This window comes from Eubalaena glacialis, chromosome 1, assembly GCF_028564815.1.
Source record: "Eubalaena glacialis isolate mEubGla1 chromosome 1, mEubGla1.1.hap2.+ XY, whole genome shotgun sequence".
NCBI lineage: Eukaryota > Metazoa > Chordata > Mammalia > Artiodactyla > Balaenidae > Eubalaena > Eubalaena glacialis.
The window spans coordinates 173,685,261-173,708,897 of record NC_083716.1 but is presented as its reverse complement, the minus strand read 5'-3'; the positions used below and the strand labels follow the sequence as shown (position 1 = coordinate 173,708,897).

General features: G+C 35.0%; 1 protein-coding gene across 1 annotated transcript in view; it reads right to left on the bottom strand.

Moving 5' to 3' along the window:
- The window catches only part of CSRNP3 (cysteine and serine rich nuclear protein 3), a 68,308-nt gene extending 45,243 nt beyond the window's left edge, over window positions 1–23,065 (bottom strand). Inside the window, exon 1 of the mRNA XM_061201105.1 lies at window positions 22,888–23,065. Coding sequence (XP_061057088.1) covers window positions 22,888–23,035 — 148 coding nt within the window. The 5' untranslated portion in view covers window positions 23,036–23,065. The remainder of the gene's footprint in view (window positions 1–22,887) is intronic.
- Between the last annotated feature and the right edge of the window lie 572 nt (window positions 23,066–23,637).

The window sequence follows — 23,637 nt, the reverse complement described above, 5'->3', positions numbered from 1 at the left end:
GAATAAAAGAAAGGATCATTGGCCCCGTGTTACAGGTGAGAAAATGAACTCAGAAGCTTAGTAACTTGGCTAGGACACAAACCAAACGATGGAGTCAGGATTTGAAATTGGATGTTTGGACTGTCACGTTGTTTCAATTACTCTGTGCGACTTCTTTAAAAACAGAACGTGACGAGTATGTCTGAATGGCAGCGTGACACAGTGTTGGCTTCAGAGCCAGACTGGGATTTCAATCCTGACTCAGCCACTATTTAGTTTCCCACCTTCTTCCAGCTTTGTAACCTCTCTTGCCTGTTTCCTCTTTGTAAAATGAGAACACCTACCTCACTGGGTTGTGGAGATTAACAAGTATAACGTCTGGCACCTAAGCGATTCCTAGTGAATTGTAGGTGAGACAACTGGAGTGGACAGAATAAACAAAGGAATGAGATGTTAGGAAGGAGGAGGAAATAGGGAGAGGCTGGGGAAGGAAAGGTGAGAATCTTGGTGTGTTTGGCTTTCCTTGAGGGCTGTAGGATGGAAAGAAGTCTTCTTAGTTAAGAAGAGGAAACCAGGCAGCATTTGTGAAGAGGGAGGACCTCTAAGGGGAAATTTATGAGGCACCAGTTTGACAATGGATGAGAACAGCTAGCCAGCAAGGGACTCTGTAGGTACTACGGTACCTCAGAATGGATGAACCTTCACAAAGTTGCAGTGATACAGGATGAATAAGTCTGGAGAGCTAACGTACAGCATGATGATTCTACTTAATAATAATACTGTATTGTAGACTGGAAATTTGTTAAAAGAGTAGATTTTAGGTGCTGTAACCACACACACACACACACACACACACACACACAAACACACACATGGTAACTATATGAGGAGATGGAAATGTTAATTAGCTTCACTATAGTGATCATTTCACTATATATGTATATCAAAATATCATGTCGTATACCTTACATATATACAATTTTTATTTAAAAATTTAAAAATAAAAAAACAAAATGAAAGGTGTATCTTGACCCTTCAAGGTAAAAGGGAGAAAATCAAGGTGAAATTTTAAAAATATATCCTACATTGAATGTATACTTTAAAATGATGATTTTATTTTATGTGAATTTCACCTCAATGGAAAAAAAAATACACAGAGGAAAAAAAAATGGGTGAACCCCCAGAACATTTGTAGTAATTTAAATCCCTGAAAGTGAGAAATTTGTGAGCTTACATCAAAGGAAAAAAAAAAAAAAAAGACTGCCTTTGGAGGCCGTTTTAGGAAGAAGAAAGGACTGGCTTGATGGAAGCCCTCTATGTGATTCTGCAGAGCTGGTACGGAAGGCTTTGTTCATTCCCTCAGGAGGTCCCACAGAACCAGGCTGGTTCTACTCAGAATCCCAATACAGCCCTGAGTTTTGATAAAGATTATTGTACCCTTTAGCTTCTGAATACATACGGAAAAGCTTAAGATAAATAAAATATTTAATAAAATTTCTTTATTAAAAAGCCAAAATTATATAAAATAGAGACTATTCCCCTCCCCCCCCAAATTCCAGGATGGCTTTCCTGAATCATCTTTAGGGTCCAGGATGAAAGAAGAAACAAGATAACTGGGCTGGAGTAACAGTGCAGGGTAGCTAGGACTCTTTTGCTATTGTTTGTAAGGGTTGGGGATTGGCAAGAGGAAGCTCCAGAGAGGAATGGAAAAATGAGGCTGACAGACTTCCTGTGGAATCCCGGGAAAAGCCAGAGAAGGAGACCATTGCTTTTAGGGAGAGAAGGAGACAGGAAGAGTCACTTCACTTGAGGTTGCTCTAAAAACGGAAAGGAAGAGTGTTAGAAAAAGTAATGGTAGGAGACAAAAAGCCGAGACAACAGCCACCTATTAGAGAAATCTGAGGCTCAAAAGTGGGAATCAGAAGGGAGGGAGAGAGACAATCAGTGACTGCACACCATCACAATATCTGACGGCTGAAGGCTCTGCTGGGCAGGGATGTCAAAGAACAAATACATGAAACACCATACAAAAGCCTGGTTATGTCAAAAGGCTTGGGCATGGAGACTCTTCAGAAAAGTGAGGGACAAGTGGATTTAAAGACAGTAGGTCTGGGTTGGAGGAGAAGAAAGTGGGATGTACAGGTGTAGATTAGCATAGAGACTGGTAGTTCTTTCGCCAATATCTTGACTTTTCCTCTGCTAATATTTTCAAGCTAGTCACCCAGCCTCCCTGGCAGCTAAGTGGGGTCATGAAGTGACTAGGTTCTGATCCATGGGTATGAGTAAAAATCATATGTGCAATTTCTGGGTCTTGTTTTTAAGAGAAGTGTCTTTCTCCCCACCATTCTTTTCTTACCCCCTACCCACGAGTGAGAATATGAACATGGTGGCAGGAGACCAAATAGCCAACCTGGAAGTTGTATGTGAAGTATCAAAGGTCAACAAGATAGAAGTAACCTGAGTTCCCACAACCAGGGAGCTGCCATTTGGGCAGTGGGCTCCTTATGCTTAGACCCTTATGTTTAGAGATAAACTTTATTTTCTTTAAGCTACATAATAACCTTAATCATAAGCTATATTCTATAATGTAGCTAAAGAGGCTATTATTTTGTTACATCAGCCAAACTAATACATAGATACTAAAGAAAAGCTATTTAAATATATGCCTCTCTTTAGTATACTATTTTAAAAATACACATTTTGACTCTTACAAAAATATACAGACCCAGAACTAACCCATCAAAGATCTATAAAGCCAGATGAGAATTAAGGAGGCTCAGCTGGATAATAACATGGTGGAAAATACACGTATGAAAGAAGGGAAATAGGCTACTAGAATTAAAAATATTGATTTGCAAGAAAAAAGAACTTTTTGAATTCAATTTGAGACATACTCTCTTTTCTGACTGCCACAGTAACTTCAGAAATTATTTTTCAATGTGGAAAATATGCCAGAAATATATACAGTAAGATGCCTATTAGAAAGGAGACATTTCAGAATACAATAGAAAGACCAGCACAAAGACGGAAGTTCTACCTGCCCTTCAAGATCTGTAAGAGTCGGGGAACATGTTAAATGATCTGAAGAAAATTCCCTACGTGGTAAAGCTGATGTCTCCAAAGAGCAAAATAAACATTCGAATCCCCTGTGAGAACATTTAATAGCACACCTAGGTAGAAATATCAAGTAAGAAGTCAAAATAAGAAGAGGCAAGGAGTAAATGAGGCTAAGGCAATAGGGGAAGCAAGATAAATCCTGTGTGGGTGTGGGTGTGCGCGTGTGCACGCTTTCAAGCACGCATAAAGACAAAATGTGTTGAGACTATTTAAAATAGATGAATTTTTTCAATGGGACAAACGATTAAGAACAAGAAAAGACAGAGAATTTGATAAGAACATATGGTAAATTCTCTTTAATAAAGAAATGTTATTATTTTCAACTAAATAAAAACAAAACAGCTCAAATATCCCCTCATCTGTAAGACCTTCTTGGTCCATACCCCTTTCAACAGAAATATTCTGCTCTGTGCTGCTTCACACACTTTTCCTTACTTTTACTGACTCATTTTATGCTCTACTGAAAACTGCTTGCATCTTCTTTTCCCATCACTAAAACTGGGAGTTCCTTGAGGGCCAAACGATGTTTTATTTCCTAGTGTCTTCCATTCTTAGCATATCGAATAAAAGAATACTTGAGGACAATTTTGCCTGCTGGGAGGAAAGTGAGATGAAAAGCCAGAAAAGAGCTGGCATCAATGGTATTTCAAAAAAAGGATTGAAGAAGGCAAGCAGAACACAAATAAAAATATTTTGGTAGAACGCCTGCAGTAAAAGCTGCCAAGAACAGCTGTGGTTGGAAAAGACTCAGCATAACACCCAGGACTACAATGATCCACAATTGCTTACCAAGGACCGGTATTTGTTTAGTTTGGCTTCTGATTTCCAGCTTAAGATGTATCATAATGGGACCATACCCTTACGTTCTTTCAAACATTGGGGAAATAAAGTAAGAAAACTGAGGTTACTATATAGTGGTCATTGCTCTCCTAAAAGTGTAAGTTTGAAGAAAAGCAGACTAGAAAGAGGTCAGCTAAAGAACTGATCATTACATATATTATACTATATATATACTATATATATAATTATATATAATACAATTATAATTATATAATATATAATCATTATATATCATATATATGAATCATTATATATATATATATGTATATATGTATATCACATACACATATGAAAGAGAAGATAAAATTAAGGGATGGTAAACAAAGCTTGAGGACATTTAAGCCATAGGCAACATTGACATTTTGTTGTAGAAAAGGAATTATAATGTAATATCCTTCAGGTAAACTCCTTCTCTGAAAATATGTGAGCATTCACTGAATGAAAAAGCACCTTACAAATAGCAAATGTAAGATATCAGCCACCACATTTATGGGATACCAATACTACCCACTGTGAGCATATATCACAGAATATAATGGAAAATGAGTCACAATTTATCAAGGGTGTGCTTGCAGTATTTTGCAAGTTCTATAGCAATATTTAAATAAATGTCTTTTCTGCTTTATTAACCTTCTAAACAATTCTTAAAATAGACATTTATGTAGTACTGATTTTAACAGAGTAATCTATTTGGAAGCGACAAAGGCAATTATGCGATACTAGTAAGTGCTGAATGGTCTACCTTATCAACCCCATTGGACATACCCTTATTTCTGAATAAATCATATTTGAGGATCTAGAATAATGGTTTTTCAATGTTTTCAACACTGAGGCTCCCTTTTAATATCAATATTACCATTCCCTACATTATCTTTTAATTGGGAAATACACACCAAAAAAGCCACTTTGGACTTGTAATCAGTTTAAGTGAATATATTTTATTTAACTACAACAGCATAGATTTCAAAAAAAAACAAAGAAAAGAAAATTAAAAATATTTATTAACTTTACAATATTTCATTCTTTTTTTCTTTTTTTGAACAGTAGATGACCAGATACCTTAGATAATTTTTAGAAGGTTACAAGCTCTGGCTGGATCAAATTGATCAAAAAGAGAAACTAAAAATTTAAAGTGTTTATATGTTTATCCAATAAAATTTATAGAAAATGATGTATCAAGTAATTATTAACTAAATACAAAGCTGCTTTAATTCTATTTTTTAAAAATTTTGCAATTAACTATTTTTGCTTAGGTGATATATAAAATCTCTAAAAATAAGAGAAGAAAAAAGGTTGCATTTCCTGTGGGTGCCCACTTCAGATACATGCCCTTCATCTGAGAATTTTTCTTTGATTTCCAAGCCTTGCTCTTACTAAGCGTTTACTCCTCCAACCAGAGTAGTGAGTTTAGTCTTATTAATAATCAAATGAATGACTTCACTAGTAAGTTTGAAAGAATTCTTTAAATTCTTTTTCCTTGGAACTTCTAAATCCTTCTGACTTAGGTGGTTGTATAAGCAATTCAGTACCTTCACCAGATTGAGCGAGTAGGGAAACAGCACAGGTCAAAATTACCTACACCAGCATATTTGCCAGTGAATAAACTCTAGGATACAAGGCAAGCATTTCTGGGCCTCCAACTCTCCTCTTTTTGATAATGCTTTACATTGTGTGTACAGAACTTTATAACTGATTTTTTTAAAAACTTATTGGGGTATAGTTGCTTCACAATGTTGTGCTACTTTCTACTGTACAGCAAAGTGAATCAGATATACGTATACACATATCCTCTCCCTTCTGGATTCCATCTAGGTCACCACAGATCATTGAGTAGAGTTCCCCATGCTATACAGCAGGCTCTCACTAGTTATCTATTCCATACATAGCAGTGTATACATGTCGATCTCAATCTCCCAATTCATCTCACGCCCCCTTCCCCCCCTTGGTGTCCATACATTTGTTCTCTACATCTGTGTCTCTGTTTCTGCTTTGCAAGAAAGCAGGAATAGAGACAGGTTCATCTGCACCATTTTTCTAGATTTCACATATATGTGTTAATATATGATATTTGTTTTTCTCTTTCTGACTTACTTCACTCTGTATGAGAGTCTCTAGGTTCATCCATGTCTCTACAAATGACCCAGTTTCGTTCCTTTTAATGGCTGAGTAATATTCCACTGCGTATATGTACCACATCTTCTTTATCCATTCCTCTGTTGATGGACATTAAGGTTGCTTCCATATCCTGGCTTTTGTAAATAGCGCTGCAATGAACACTGGGGTGCATGAGTCTTTTTGAATTATGGTTTTCTCAGGGTATATGCCCAGTAGTGGGATTGCTGGGTCATATTGTAGTTCTATTTTTAGTTTTTTAAGGAACCTCCATACTGTTCTCCATAGTGGCTGTATCAATATACATTCCCACCAACAGTGCAAGAGGGTTCCCTTTTCTCCACACCTTCTCCAGCATTTACTGTTTGTAGATTTTTTGATGATGGCCCTTCTGACTGGTGTAAGGTGATGCCTCATTGTAGTTTTGATTTGCATTTCTCTAATAATTAGTGGTGTTGAGCATCTTTTCATGTGCCTCTTGGCCATCTATATGTCTTCCTTGGAGAAATGTCTATTTAGGTATTCTGTCCATTTTTTGATAGGGTTGTTTGTTTATTTGATATTGAGCTGCATGATCTGTTTATATATTTTGGAGATTAATCCCTTGTCAGTTGCTTTGTTTGCAAATATTTTCTCCCATTCTGAGGGTTGTCTTTTCGTCTTGTCTATGGTTTCCTTTGCTGTGCAAAAGCTTTTAAGTTTAATTAGGTCCCATTTGTTTATTTTTCTTTTTATTTTCATTACTCTGGGAGGTGGGTCAAAAAAGATCTTGCTGTGATTTATGTCAAACAATGTTCTTCTTATGTTTTCCTCTAAGAGTTTTATACTGTCTGGTCTTGAATTTATGTCTTTAATCCATTTTGAGTTTATTTTTGTGTATGGTGTTAGGGAGTGTTTTAATTTCATTCTGTTACATGTAGATGTCCAGTTTTCCCAACACCACTTACTGAAGAGACTGTCTTTTCTCCATTGTATATTCTTGCCTCTTTTGTCATAGATTAGGTGACCATAGGTGTGTGGGTTTATCTCTGGGCTTTTTATCCTGTTCCATTGATCTATATTTCTGTTTTTGTGCCAGTACCATACTCTCTTGACTACTGCAGCTTTGTAGTATAGTCTGAAGTCAGGGAGCCTGATTCCTCCAGCTCTATTTTTCTGTCTCAAGATTGCTTTGGCTATTCAGGGTCTTTTGTGTTTCCATACAAATTAAAACATTTTTCTTCTTCTATTTCTGTGAAAAATGCCATTGGTAATTTGATAGGGATTGCATTGAATCTGTAGATTACTTTGGGTAGTATAGTCATTTTCACAATATTGATTCTTCCAATCCAAGAACATGGTATATCTCTCCATCTGTTGTGTCATCTTTGATTTCTTTCATCAGTATCTTATAGTTTTCTCAGTACAGGTCTTTTGCCTCCTTAGGTAAGTTTATTCCTAGGTATTTTATTCTTTTTGTTGCAATGGTAAATGGGAGTGTTTCCTTAATTTCTTTTTCTGATCTTTCGTTGTTAGTGTATAGGAATGCAAGAGATTTCTGTGCATTAATTCAGTATCCTGAAACTTTACCAAATTCATTGATTAACTCTAGTAGTTTTCTGGTGGCATCTTTAGGATTTTCTATGTATAGTATCATGTCATCTGCAAACAGTGACAGTTTTACTTCTTTTCCAATTTGGATCCCTTTTATTTCTTTTTCTTCTCTGATTGCTGTGGCTAGGACTTCCAAAACTATGTTGAATAATCGTGGCGAGAGTGGACATCCTTGTCTTGTTCCTGATCTTAGAGGAAATGTTTTCAGTTTTTCACCATTGAGAATGATGTTTGCTGTGGGTTTGTCTTATATGGCCTTTATTATGTTGAGGTAGGTTCCCTCTATGCCCATTTTCTGGAGAGTTTTTATCATAAATGGGTGTTGAATTTTGTCAAAAGCTTTTTCTGCATCTATTGAGATGATCACATGGTTTTTAAAAGATATGTTCTCTCAGTGTTTTTGACACTTTCTTGATTTTGCCAGCAGCTATGAGGTACACTATGGGGGGAAAATCACATGTGGCCCCAACCAACTAACTCACCAAGAAGCACTCTTTACTCCCTAGGCTCACTCCTAATGTAATGAAATATTTTGTGGTAGCAAAAAGGGTCAGTTGTAATCTTCAGATTGTGTGAATCTGACTTGAAAGGAGTTTAGGTAAGTAGAAAAAAAATACCTTGTAATTTTTCACTTCACAACTCAGTAAGTGGAAAATTAGGACACAGAAGAGGGGATTTTCCTACAATCCCTCATCTACTCTGCATTCTTTTAGGAATAATTTTAGGTAAAATTATAAATTAGAAGAGCTTTGGCTCTAGTTCTCTTTTTGTTGCTCTTTTGCTTGATTTCATGGGAGCTCTTCTTTAATTCAGATACGTAGAACACTACTGGGGCCCCACAAACCTTCTATTAGAAACCAAGTCACTCACTACGCTGGCTGTGATTGACACCTTTATGGCAGTAAAGCCCTGATATTAACCATCCCCAAAGAAAGAATGTGAAGGGTGGGTCTAAATGAAAAGGAATGTGTTCCTAACATATTACAGCACTGTTGAACAGCCTCCCAAACTCATACCACATAAATAACAACATTCATAAGGATAATCTACCACAATCCTACTATATGCTTCTTTTTCCACCTCTAATACATTACCAAATCATTCTTTAAGCCCCACTCAAAATTTGGGTCTCCTAATAAACCTTTTATAATTAACCTCAGAGCATTTCCCATCCCTGTGAAGGCTATTATTTCTAGCACTCCATAATCCTTCCACATATATAATTTTCTCTGCATGGGCTGTAGATAGGGGAAGGAGGTGAATGGATAGCAAACATGTCCTGATGCTGGCTTCACAATTATATGAAATGGTGTAATCTGTGTAAATGTCAATTTGTTTAGTTCTTGGTTCATACTGTCTTTCTGCTGCTATTGCCCCTAAATAACAAAGGTACCTAACTTTGTGAATTTCAGAGTCCAATTAAAGGAAAGAACTGTTTGTGTGTTAGTAAATATTCGCTAACACTGATGACAATGAGAGCTATGTTAATAAGATAACACACTTCAATTTCCAAGAGGGGAAAAAAGACACTCTTAGTTTTTCAAGCATCTGCTTAAAGATAGCATAGCAAATGACCTGTCACCACTGTGTTGAAAACTCACAGATGGAACATTTTTGTTGGTATATCATATGTGACTATGATCTGTGTACAAAGATCATTGAGCACCGCACACTTTGAACTGTGTTTTTCTGTTGCTGTGGAACATTTTCATTCATTTGTCCTCTAGCCCATTTCTGTAGAATTGGAGAACAGACAGTGTAGCTATCTGATCAGAATTGGGGGTAGCCTGTGTCAGTGCCTCCACTGAGAAGGAAACTGATGCAGTTGTCAGTCTGGAATTATGCCTGATATTCACACTCAAATTCTAACTGAGCTAACTGACCACAAATCAGACAAAAGCTTACAGCATAAAAAGACCTGAAATGGTTGAGAAACATAAGAGAAAAGCCGGATTATTTTTTTTTAATATTTAAATATCTATAAATTATCACCCAAATTATTTTTTCATTTTAGTGTAATGAGTGGCTTTCCCCTCTATTTCTTAGAGTTTTAAGAATTTGTAATGAGTCAATATTTATGAAAATTAACAAAATACCATTTTCTCAGTTAAGAAATACTAACATTTTATACTCAGGGCATTCTAAAGGAAAAAGGAAAAGTGCAAAAAAATTTTTAAATGCACAAAAACTGCTGGGTTTAACAATAATCATAGAGCTAACCAAGTAGTTAACAACTGGCTCTCCACAAAAATACATTTATTTATATAAAGAATGCATAGCCCATGATTTACAAATGATAAAATATAAATATTCTTTATTGTAATTCTATTTAATCAATTGATTCTCACAGAATCAATTATTAATTGACTTTTGCCTAATTTTTGTATCTATCACCAACTTCTGGTTGCAACTGATAGATGAGTGTAGTTAGATATGAATACAGATTGATATTTTCATTTAAGTAAATGGGTAAAAGGAAAATGAAATATCAAAAACATGTTGAAACGTCACTCATTCATCAATGACATGAATGACTTCTCTCCTAAGTAGAATAATAATTTTTGATGACTAGAAGAATATTTGTTCAGCTTATTCACAATGTAAAAGGTACAGAAATGATGTAATTTTAATTTGCATTTTTCACATTTTTTCCATCGCTTTTCCATTGCACAATCTACAAAACAATAAATGGATAGCCCTGATGTGTGGTATTTGCCAATTTCTGTAGAGTAAATAACCCCACCATGGCTGGCAAGTAAATATAATTTTATTTCAATATAATATTTATGGGAATAACTCAAAGTACAAAATAAACATACAAGCAAAAGCAAAACAAAAAGCTCTTACGATAACCATCAAAACAGTGTAAAACAGTATTGTTAGAATTTCACTGTTTTGATGATTATGGTGACATTTTTAAGATTATTTAAAAATCAAAATGGAGTAACTATGATTCAGGCATCCAAAATGGAGCCGGGTTACCATTGTAGATGTGGTTTCAGACACATTCCTGCATCACTGAGAACTTGAATTTTCTCTAAACTGTATCAAACTGAAGGACACCACCAGCCATTTTCAAAACAATATCTGCTAGCAGCTGCTAGCTGCAACCTTGTAGTTTCCAAGTCCCACCTCCACCTTTGCAACTATGTAATCATTTCAGACCCCAAATCAATCCTTGCTTAACAAGCACCCTTAGTTCTTGCCAGCTCCAATCCTAATTATTGACAAACAACTTATGGAAACTTGTAGCCTCCCCCATTTTGTAGTCCTAGCAAACACAATTCAAGTGCTTCTTAAATCTGTTGTCTCCCAGACTGCAGTCTTACAAACCCCAAATAAATTCCTCTTTATTTCAATCAGGTCTCTGTTTTTGAAATTTTGGTTAACAGTTACAAGCAATATTTTCACCCATATGTCCTCAAAACTTTGGACAAATGAATGCAGGTTATATAGTACTCTGACATACACTCCTTTACACATGCATAGTTCTATTATTCAAGAATTCTAAGGTAATTGATTTTGCTACTCTATACAAAACACAATTTTGAAAATTGGAGAACTAAATGATTACCAAGAATAACCACAAAAATAATATTAAAAAAATCTTTGCATGTGGCAAATTTGTATTTAATATTTTGGCAAGCATCTTGTGGTTTTTTAAGTATTATGTAGACAGTATAAAGGTAGTCTTTATTAAAAGCAAGGGCATATATGATAAATTATAAATGTTTTTACTTTTTAGGCAATACTAATAAAAGCTGTACAATGAAGACTTTCTTGTATTAACTATTTTATTTTATACTTAGAAAATTAAATCACACCCATATAGATTTCTGCAAGGGTTAAATTCAAGCCTAGATCAAGAAGCAAATCAGAGAAGAAAAAGATTTCATTGAGCAGGTCCTTTGAGGCTTCCGTAGAAAGGGAAAGATGCATGGCTAAGAGTGCAGGCACTGGAAGGAAGCTGGCCAGGGTCTGAATGTGGTTCTGCCACTTATTGAAAATAGGACCCTGAAAAAAGTCACTAACCTTCTCTGACCTCCAGTTCCTTCATGTGAAAAATGAGGATTAAAAGTAATAGGCATTAACTGTATTAATGCATGTAAAGTATAGCAGTAAACATCATTTTTTAAAAATCTCACATTTCTTTTACCATTTGAAAGGAAACCCACCCTTCTTGCGAGGTTGCAATGGATTCTGCCTCTTAACTGGAAACTTTAAGAGATGCTAACTGGAACAGTAGCAATTGGTTTTTTAATGCATATTCTTATTTATTACTTGTTTGCTCTCTGTGCTGCGGGCCTGAGCCAAGCACACGCCTCCACCCTATGATGCTTTTCCTGCTTACTACCCTTTTCCTTTCCTAATCCCATATTCTGAGTATATAAGTATACATTTTCAGTGCAATCGACTGCATTATCTTCTTTCTCCCTCCCTTCCTCTCCCCTCCTTCCTTCCCTCTCTGACTTTTAAGCCTCAAGTTACTATCCATTTCTTCTAGTAAATTGTCCTTGATAAATGTTATAGAAAAATTTCCAGAAATACCTGTGCCAACACTTATTTCTCTGTCCTGGTATTTACACAAAAGTCACACTCTCTTGATGTTCTGATGGTACCTAGAATTCAGGAGAATAAGTCCAAAAGACATCAAACACCTGCTGTGACTATTTCCCATAAATCCTATCTTAGAGTGCACTCATAAAAGCTCTCACATTTCCATTAAGATGGTCTACAAGAGAGCTCTGCAAAGGGCTGATGCTAATGAGCTCATAGATATTTTTAAAGCCTGATGTGGTCAATCAAAGGGGAGGCAGCTGACAAGACACCCTCTTCTCTGCAGCTCTGAAGCACTTCCTGCAGGGAAGTGGGCCTGGCTGGGAGGTGCCACAATGCCCAGCCTTACACCCTCAGTCATAACAATGTCAGCAACTCTTCTTCCCTGTTCCTTTTACTCTAAAAAGAAAATGCCATTCAGAAAAAGACTAAGTGCTTCAGCTTCAGAAAAACCTAAGAGGACAAAATTCTGACTATCTGCCCTGCAATTTAAACACAAAGGAAAGAGTTAGTCAGCCAATATAGCTTATTTACTTTGAACCCAACCCATGTAATATTTACTGAGTGTCTCTCATTTGAAATGGAATCTATGTGCTATTTTATTAATTAGCAGGAGATTATACTATATTTCCTAAACAGTTAGTAGATGTTTTCAGAAGTCTGAGAAGTGATGCTCGAATGAGAAAGACTGTTAATGCTGTTTTTTTCAACAATAATTATGGGAAACAATATGATATAATAATACAGAAGTACGGGTACCAGAGTCACACTGACATAAAGACTAAAAGCTGGCCTCACTACATATTAGCTTTGTGATTCTGGGCAGCTACTTAAAATCAGCATCAGATGCTTCATAGGTTATGCTAATTAAGATAACATACATAAAATGCAAGTGCAGTCCCTCACACTGAATGTTTAATGAAAGTTCAATAAATGGCAGTTAGTACTGCTATGACTATTATTCTGAACCCTTTTGACTTTTTAGGACTAATGCCAGCAAGAGTGGAGAGTATACTTTGGAAATTCTTACTTCCATAGCTGTTGTGTTGAATCTCATGATATCCTCTGAATAATGTTCCAATGCCTAGGTCAGGAGTAGCAAACAGGTAGTTAGTAAACTGAATACAGCCTCAAGAAGAATTTCATTGGATTAGACAGGTTTATTGTTATTATTGTTACCATTAAGCCTAACTCCTTTTAGGGAGGTATACTCTAGATCCGCCATACCTTCATGTCATACACCTGGATGCTTTCTCACAGTTCTATGACTTGCCTGGTTCTGAAGATATTTGGATTTGCATCTCTAATCTAGATCTTTTCCAGACTTCTCTCCCAGTCTACCAATACCACAGCTATCATATGCCTCCTTTCCTCTGGAGAGCTATTCTCTGCATAGGTAGTTTTCCAAAATAACTGTTAATAAAATTTGTGTTGTCCCTCATTGGAACCATTATCATCATCACAGCTAACACTTCTTGGGCACTTACTAAATATCAAGTACAATGTAAAGCATTTTGCCTATATCGCCCATTTAAGCCACCATTAAACTTATAATGTAGGTACTATTTTTTATTGGTATTTATAGATGAGGAAACTAAACATCAGAGATATTACATTTCTTGCCCCTGAGTAGACAATCTTTGATGAGAATATAAGCAATTTGAGTACAGACATTACATTTTTAACTACTAGATAGACTAGATAGGCCACCTATACGTGGATTTTAATAGACATTCCAAAGGAATCATCCCAAAGCGATTACATTAATGGTGGGAATTCCAATCATGTGGTAGAAGATATTTTAGGACAGAAAAGCCTCTTAAAATATACTGCCTAAATGCCTGTACATTCTGTTGACAAGTAGGGTTGACCCTACCAATATTAAAACACAATTAGCACATAAATGAGACAAATGTAGATATTTAGTTTTATAAATAACATTCCATGGCTTCAAATGACTATGCACTTTAAACATATTCCAGATAAAACATTCCTTGCAATGCATCATTCTTTTGCAGCTTTCTTTAGAAATTTTTAGTTAGAATATTACTTTGTGGTAATGAGATGTTCCGGAGTGTTCACTTATACATTTCAGATAAAGACAGCTTTGAAGATAATCTTTAAAATCGTAAGTACATGAATATTCTATTTATTCTCCAACATTTCACTGTCAACAGAACAACATACACAACTCCTTATTCCAACCGTCATCACTTAATTTTACTCAGTCCTTATGAAACTGTCTTTTTTACAGTTCTAATGTACTATTCTTTGAGTGCATTATCTGTTTAATCAGGACAGCCCAAAATGTCATCAATTAAAATAACTCACATGATTGTCTTCTTTTTGGGGGGTGGAATCTACAAACTAAAAGCACCAGATGGAATATTCTATTGGACTTGTATATAGGTACACTAATAGTACACAAGCATAAACACTGAAAACACAAAGATGTCCTCAAATACAATACTATAAATAACTCAAGGGAAAAAGACTATCAGAGGCATATTATATTTGGAGGGAAAAAGGATTACCTGAATCTTATGCAATTTAAAACACCTTAAAATCAATCTATTTTCACATTTTGCAAATGAAAAAACATGATATAATCACGGTCAGAGCTACTTGTAACAGAACTAAAACTAGATTGACGATCTTCTGGCTCCTCGGCTGTGGCTTTTTCAGTTACAACAAATTGAAGGAATTTGCAGTAGAGTCTCATTCTCACAAATTCACCTGATGCACTAGGGAAAGCAAAGCCATAGCAAACCTAAATATTTTTCTTTTTACAATAGCTCCCAAACACAAGCAGCTACTTCACTGATAATCAAATAAAGAAACAATGTTCTATATTAACACCACAGAAGAGACAAAAATGTTATGTGGGATTTACTGTATATACAGTATAACAGTGTATAGTGTATTTTATAAGTACAAGAAGCAAATTTCAATGGTGATTTTTCTAGATATCACTGTGCAGCCTGGAGCCTGACACCTGGGGAAGAGATGGCTCCCTACATTTTAGGACATAGGCAATGAAGGTATGTGAAAGGATTTCAGGAAAAAATTTGACAACGTCACTTGGCTATCATTGTGGACAAGAGGAAGGCTCTGAATGTATATATTAAATTTAGTTCTACTTAACGACCAAATTTGGCCTGGAAGTTTCTAATGTGCTGCAGGGCTCTTTTGCCTTTCCCTATTAGGAATACAATGGTAAACAAAACAGATACACAAAGTAAACAAATACACTATAAAATAATTGCAGAGTGTGGTATGTGCTATGAAAGAAAAAAAAAGAGTGCTGAGACAGAAAATAATGGGGATGGGGATAGTGGGGTGATCCGTAGACTTTTATCCCAAGTGAAAGATACGTAAAACTTGCTAAAAATTATAAAATATTTGAAACTTCCAGATGTAACATGTACTTACTACCCATACTTAATGGATGTTAATATTTTGCATACTTATTTTAGATTGCTCCTTTTAAAATATAAGTGAAAGTGAGAAAGTACAGCTAAAGCAGCCACCACCCCTTCCTATATCCTTTCTCTCTAGAGGAACCAATCCTCACATTGTTGTGTATCAGCCCTTCCTATGTATTTTTACTTCCATAAGATAGAGTGTTGTCTGTGTGTTTTAATTATGTAAGTACTGTCTTATTTGCAACTTGTGTATTTCACTCAACAGTATATATATATATATATATATATATATATACACACACATATATACACACACGCACACACGTATATATATATGTATACATATATATAAACCTGACTCTTCAGTTCAATCTGTTATCCAATATTTATTAAGTGCCTACTAGATACTAGGCATACAAAGACTGAGTTCCTGCCTTTGATGAGCTTACACTCATTCCTTTAAAACTCATTTTGACGGCCCTGCTTAAAGGTAGAATGTAAGGACGTGCAGATAAGGACAAACAGGAAGGTAGCATTCACAGTGAAGGCAAGGTGATCTGTTGAATATGAGGTAGGAGGTGGAGGGACTTGATGAGTCTGATGAACACTCCGCTCTTTGAGATAGAAGAGAAAACGACCGTGGGCACCTTAGGAGGATGTTTTGTGGCAGTAACAGGCAGCTGAGTTTGAAAACATACAGTTTCGTCATTTTCTCCAAAACTTCCTTAAAGTGTTCGGATGTTTTGAATAAAAAGGAAATATGGAGTGAAGGATATGGGAGGAAAATGGTTAAGAGTCCAAGTCTCCAAAAACAATTTTAAAAAAGCTGAAATAATGGAGCGAATGTAAAGGGTGGAGTGGAAAGATATGTAAAGACAAGACATGGGTGCTATGTTGGGGGAAAATAGGATGAGGTAAAAAAAAGTGGGTAGGGGGAGAAAGGAAATGGAAGGAAAATAGGTTATGGTCTGAGTTTGGAACACTGAAATTTGATATTTCGGTGATAGAGCTGTATTAGTTTATAGAACTATCCTGGGTGAAGCTGTGGACGTAAGCAGCTATATGGAGTGGAGGTAAAGGACGTGAATGGAATGGAAGACTCCAGAATAGAGGTGGTCAAGGAAACATGAGGCTAATGGTTCAATGAGCCATCACATGGCTACTGACATCATGGTTTGGTGGGCAATACTGGGATGGAAAGAAGTTAGAAAACCATTGCCAAAGGTTTTGAATGTTGGTGAAATACCGGGAGATTCAGGCAAAGAGGATGAGTATCATGAGAGACGTGGTAAAGTGTTCCTGGAGAAAGAAATATTTGATATGAGCCTTGCAGCAGGTACAGAACTTTATAGTTAGAGATTGAGAGGCAGAGTAGAAGACATTTCAACCTGAAGGATGGTCTAAGTAAGGTCAGAGGAGGCAGCAATGGTTGACTATTTCTGATTTATCGTACTGGATCTCTCAGATCTCTCAGATGAAATGATCTGAAAACAATTCCACTGTATCAGTCAACAGCTTTTTATAGTACATTCAAGTGAGTATTTTCCAAATGGACCACTAACTCGTATCTATTTCCTCCACTTGTAATTGTCCCAACTACTTAAACTCTCACATGTCCACTAAACTAAACTTAATACTTAATGACTCAACTGGTCCATGTCTGGTGTTCAGATAGGGACATGACCTAGTATAATAGATCTGCAACTGGTTCCAGGTCTGATCTCACAAGGCCAGGCTATTTGGTTCTTTTCCAACATAAGGAGCTGCAGAGAGTCAGAGTCTGGAGATGTCTTAAATTAACAGCTTATCAGAGGTGCCTTGACCTACGCTGCTTATCTTTTCCCACTTGGTGTCTGCTCTAACTTAAGACGTTATTTTGATCCTTGTTCTTAGAACCATATTATTACAGGGTAGTAAGGAGCTTTTGAGGGTCATGTGGTCCTAAGTCCTGCTCAAAGACTTCTCTAAAATTTCTGTGTTCAGTTTCTGCCTTAACACTCCTCCATTGTTTGAAAAATCATTGATCTAGGGATAGATTGCTATGTTTGTCTTTGCTATAGTAAGTTCTCAAATTAATATCACAATGCTGAGTAGACATGATCTGTCACTGTATCTCTGAGTTGTATTTATTACTTGTAGTCTATCATTTTGACATGTCTGAAAGCACCTACCACAGAGACTGTAACATAAGATACACTATATTTGTCAAAACTGAATCTAGATTTTCAATGCATTTTAACTGCTTGGTAAAGAGAATAGATATGTTTCGGTCATACTTCCACTACAAAGTTTCATGTCAAGATCTGATTTCTTTTGATTTTTTATCTCTAATCTCTCTATGAAATGTGCATTCATTGCGAGGGAAATGACATTGGAGGAAGACTGTGACTTGGGTGCACATGGCAGCGTATTTATGCCCTGTGTATTCAGAGAGAAAAGAGAGGGAAGTAAGAAAGAAAGGAAGGAAGGAGGGAGGAAAACGGATTAAAATCTCAGCCATTGGATAAATTAATAATATATCTCTGAATGCTAATTTCTACTTTTATAAAGTGGGTACAATAATGGCTCCTAATCACACAACAATTTTAGGATATCAAATGAACCCAAGAATGTGAAAGTGTAAATTAGAAACTCTTATCCCTATATAAGACATCCACTACCTGTTTTCATGTGCAATTTAGAATACCTATCATTTTGCCTTTTGATATTCCCACTTCCTAAATACTATATATTTATCTGTAGAAACACTCTGTTTCAGGAAAAATGTGTTCCTTTCATCATACAGCTTCTCATTACTCGTGTGAAGTGCCAGGAACCTTGAGAGGGCAGAAAAAAAAAATCATTCCAGCTTCTCTGTAGCTCTCCTTTTGACAGCACTCAAGTACAGGCTGATTGGCTATAGAGCCACAGGGATTTGATGAAACAAAGCGTTCCACAGCAATACAGAATCCAGCTACTTCTATCTCAAGGGAAGTATAAGATATGACCTTGGTTCATTGCTGGTAAGTATGCTAGTTGCCTATCAATCAAAACTCAAAAGTCCAAGGTAAAAGCCATAATGCCTTTACTGATTTATATTTCGAAGCTTTTAATATCATAATGTAATGTGCTGCAAGTTGAATAGCTTATAGAAAGCTTAGAATAGATGGAATTTTCTACTACCATAGCTGCTGACTTGTACCACACAGTTTTATCAATTCCTATATTTGCAATGATAACAAAATGTTATGTTATGCAATATGTTAATGCTTATAAAGCACTGAGTGCATCTGACATTTTAAACTTGAAAGATGAGCTCATGATGAGTGAGATTTAAATAACTGTATCTTAAAAGATCTCAGTGTGAAGCTAAATTTGGTTTCCTCATACTACACAAATTTGATAGTCATCAAAAATCCTTTTTTACTCTAAGATAACTACTTTTATTCTTGAAAGTAGAAAAATATATTAAAGAAATAAGATTCATCAATAACAATATTTCTAAAAATGTATGTTCATAGATTCATATGCAGATAAGATCACTGTACTTTAGCTGAAAAAATAAAACATTTTATAAAAATTTGTGCATCAATTTGGGGCTAGAAAATAATCTGAAATACATTTCTAGAAACAAGAAATCTTTTAAAGTATTTCTTTTACATTGGTTAACACGTTCAGATCTTTTATACAGCAAATATTTGAGGGAGAATTTTTGTTTTTTGATTTTTTGGGTTTTTTTCTCTCACTTTTTCTTTTTCTCCTTTTCCATAATGTGAATATGGTGAACTAAACAGACTATTAAATCAAAAAGGCACTTTTTATTAAATCAATCGTTTAATTATCTTTAAAAATCATGAAAAATCTCCTCCAGATTTCATTTAATACAAAGTTAAATCAGTAATTTCGTAAACTAACCATTGCCAACTACCACTGATAATAAATGATGAGTTGAAAATTTCAATAAAATTCTTGGGCATCACAAAATATGTCTATTTTCTTCAACAGGAAAAGTAACATCTGTTGGACATAACTCATAAAAACCCTTTACTAGTTAGCTGAAGTATTGCATGATTTAGCTGATCATGCCATTTGCTTACATAAACACAATCAGAACTACAGTTATCATTTTAGTTTAAATTTAAAATTTCTTTGTTGTGGGATGTATAAATATTAACTGAAATAAAAATTAATAAATATGAAAATTAATCTATCATTCTAATACTTCAACAAATCAAACTGTTTTCAGTTTTTAAAGCACCTTACCATTCTTTGCCATTACGATACAGAGACTTTCCCTGACAGTGTAGGTAAAATTTTGTGTTCTGCTTTTCTTAACATTATCTCCTGTCTTCATACTTATCATGTAAATTAATTAATTGTATAAGCTACCATAACTTAATGCATCAATTCCCCACTCTTAGACACGTTACCTTCCTCTTCCCTGCCCCAGTTCCCATTTTTTGTTATTTCCCTCAACAACCAACATTTTCAGTTATGCATTTTTCCCCATGTTTTTGACGTTTCCCCCTTCAGATAAATTCTCTGAAGTACAGACTTATAGATATGAATATCATTATGGCTCTTATATTTCCAAAGTGCTAAACAGACACTTTTATAAATTTCATTGCCATCAACAGCAATATGGATGTATGCAAAATTTGTACTGTGACCTTCACCAGCACTTAGTATTAGTATTTTCTGTTGGAGGGAGGAACACTAATTTCAAGGAGATGAAATTTCCATGATTTCATACTAATGAAATCTCATTAGTATTATTTTAATCTGTGTTGTTATTACTACTGGTGTTAAATGCTTCAAAATATTTGCTAATCATATTTCCTATCATGTAGATTATGTTTGGGGGTGTGTATCTTAATTTATATAAAAATTTATGTGTTTTTTTATTCGCTATTCAGACAGTAACGCTTTACCATATTAACAGCAAAAATTTTTTTTCCAATATAGATTATTTTACTTTTACTTTGGGTTTTTTTGGGGATCAGGTATGTTTAATATTTTTATATAAATATGTTAAGTATTTTGCAATGTAACTTTTTAATGTTACTTCAACGCTCAGATAACAATCCTACCAAATATGAAACTTCCCCCGTGATTTGATTTTTAAAAATATTTGTCTACTTAATCCATCTGAAATGTATTTTGGCAATGTTCTGAGATGTATATCTAAATTTTTCTTTTTCAAACTCTAATACCAAAACCATTTATTAAATACTCCTCTTTCCCATTGTTTTATAATGCCCTATTCATATACATATATGTGTGTGTGTGTATATATATATATATATATATATATATATATATATATATATATATATATAATTCTTATCTATACTATGTTGAGATTTTCTCTGTTTTCCGAGATCTAACATGGTACTGAAAATGTTAAACTATATAATTTTCTACTATTATCTGATATCTGGAGTGGCTTTTCAACATTTATGGCTTCTTTTAAAAAATATCCCTTTATTCTCATTAGCTTATTTTTCCAAATGGATTTTTATTATTCCATCACCATCTAAGAAAATCCAGTTAAGGGTTTTATTGCGATTATCCTTTTATATTCATAAATTAATGTGGAAAGCTTTAACAGATTTACCTTTATATCCAGAAACATAACCTGTCTCTTCATTAATTCCAGTATTCTTTTCTAACTCACAATAAATCACATTTTAAAGATATGTCCAATATTACATAACTAAAGGGCAGAATGAGATAATGGAAAAGGTGAAGACTATGGGGTGGAACACATAAATATATGGACATATATATGTGTGTGTGTGTGTATATGTATGTCTAGGCTTTAATCCTGTGTGATCTTGGGCAAGATGTTTAGCCTCTGATCCTCAGTCATTTCCTCTGTACATTGAAGGTAATGGTACTTCCAGGATTGCTATAAAGAGTAGGAATAATGTATATAAAACTACTGAATCACAGCATGTACCCAGTAAATGTTAGCTATGAGAATAATTTTTAATATAACATGTGCTTAGTACTTGACATTTTATAAAGTTCCTTCATATGTATTATCTCGCTTGCCCTTTGATCTTCACAGAAGATCAATATTAATCTTAATATTTCTTTCAATATTAAGAAATTAATATTTGGCCTTAATATTAAGGCAAATAGGTAAACATATATCTTCTTTTGAATCAAAACACAAGCTCATTTCACATCATAATGATATATGTAAATGTATTTGAAGATCACCTACATCACACAATAACCTTGTCCCTGAATAATTGATGATTTTTTCTGTTATAATAAGTGTAGTTGCCCTTTCATTACATTTTCTATTAATTTTGCTTGCTTAAAGGAATGCTGTCGATTTTGTATGTTTGTTTCTTGTTCAATAGTTTTACTGAGTTCCTTATTACCTCTTAAAAATATGGTTAATTCTCTTGGTTTTCTGCGTTGTCACATTTCCAAAATAAATTTTATGTTATGGAATCACATATTAATAAAATCAGCTACTTAACTGAAAAATAAAAAAACTAAGACTAGTTATCTATCATGATATCATGATATATTAAAATCTTCCTGTTGTAAATATAAATTCAAGATTATTTAGCTATTAATAGTCAGTCTCCTTTAGCTTGTAGATTGTATTTCCTTACAAAATCTTCCTGTCGGTCCTTCAAACCTCACCTTGTCTGACAGGAAGGAGTGATGTTACAGTGTGGCAGAAAAAGGAAAAAGAGAAAGCATACACCTTTTTTTTCTTTGTGGGCTTTAAATATTATTCTTAAGGATAAGAGAATAAAGGGATGAGTGGAAAAGAGGTATAAACTGCGCTCGCACACTTGGGAGAGTTTGCTGCTTTTTCATTTCTTAACGCATGGTTGGCTATGCTCTTTCCCACTGAACCTAGACCTTCCACTGCCAAATACATCCTCCCCACTTTTTTTTTCTCCTAGAATATCACTTCAGCTATGGGAGGATACATCTTTTTGTGCCTGGACTTGTCTTTCCCCATCTACCGTTGGAGTAGGGTGCTTCCTTTGAAAAGTAATAGTAATAAAATGCCATTTTTTCCATTGAATCAGTTGGTTAACACTATCAAATAATCCACTCCCAAAAGCATTCTAAATAAAGGAACCCACTGATGCCTCAGAAATATTTCATTTTTACTTAATCATGTTTTGTTTTTAGCTCAATTGTAAAAACGAAAACAAACTAGTAATAAAGTTAAAAAATGACCAAGATGATACAATTATTTTCACTGTAGAAGCAGACAGTCAGTTTCAGGTATAGTTTCCATACTCACGGGGAAAATGATTAGAGGTGGATGGATTGACGCTGTCCCCACTGTCAGCACTTTCACTGCTGGAAACTTCATCATCTGATTCCCGCACAGAGGAGCAGGGTGAGGAGCCGTCAACTTCTTCAAACTTCCTCTTTAAAATTCCACTCATCGCTGCAGCGCTGTCACATGTACCTGTAGCAGGAACGGGAGCAACGGAGCATTGAAATATCTGACCGCTGGATGTGCAGCCAAGGTCTCCGGAGTCATTTTTATGTGGCTTTTTATACATGAGCTGAGCTTTCCCTTGAAAGGTTCACTAAGCAGTTTTTTAAAAACATTTTCAAATTGACAAACATTAAATTAAATATGAGCATTTGACTATTTGCTTACCAAAATGTATCAACTTTTTTAGACATAGTTCATTTTAATGCAATACCTTTATTCCTTTTTGTAGGCAAATTGAGAAAATCCACCTAAGTCCATAAAATTCTGTATCGAACATAAATGTCAATGTTCCCCAAAGTCCTAAATGATTACTGGAAGGAACACATGTAAATACGCAAAGACTTCATACTCAAGTTTTAAAATGTAAGAAGCTTAATTAGCTGAGCACTATATGAAATCAGGTCTAAATTTTAGGTAGTTTCCATTGAAATATTACAATAGGGTGGAGTATGTCCCTATGACGCCTGGTTGCTGAAGCTGTTGCCACTGTTTTGGAAACCTCCTAAGGCTCGTTAGTTGGGACATAGCACTAGTTGGGTGGGAAGA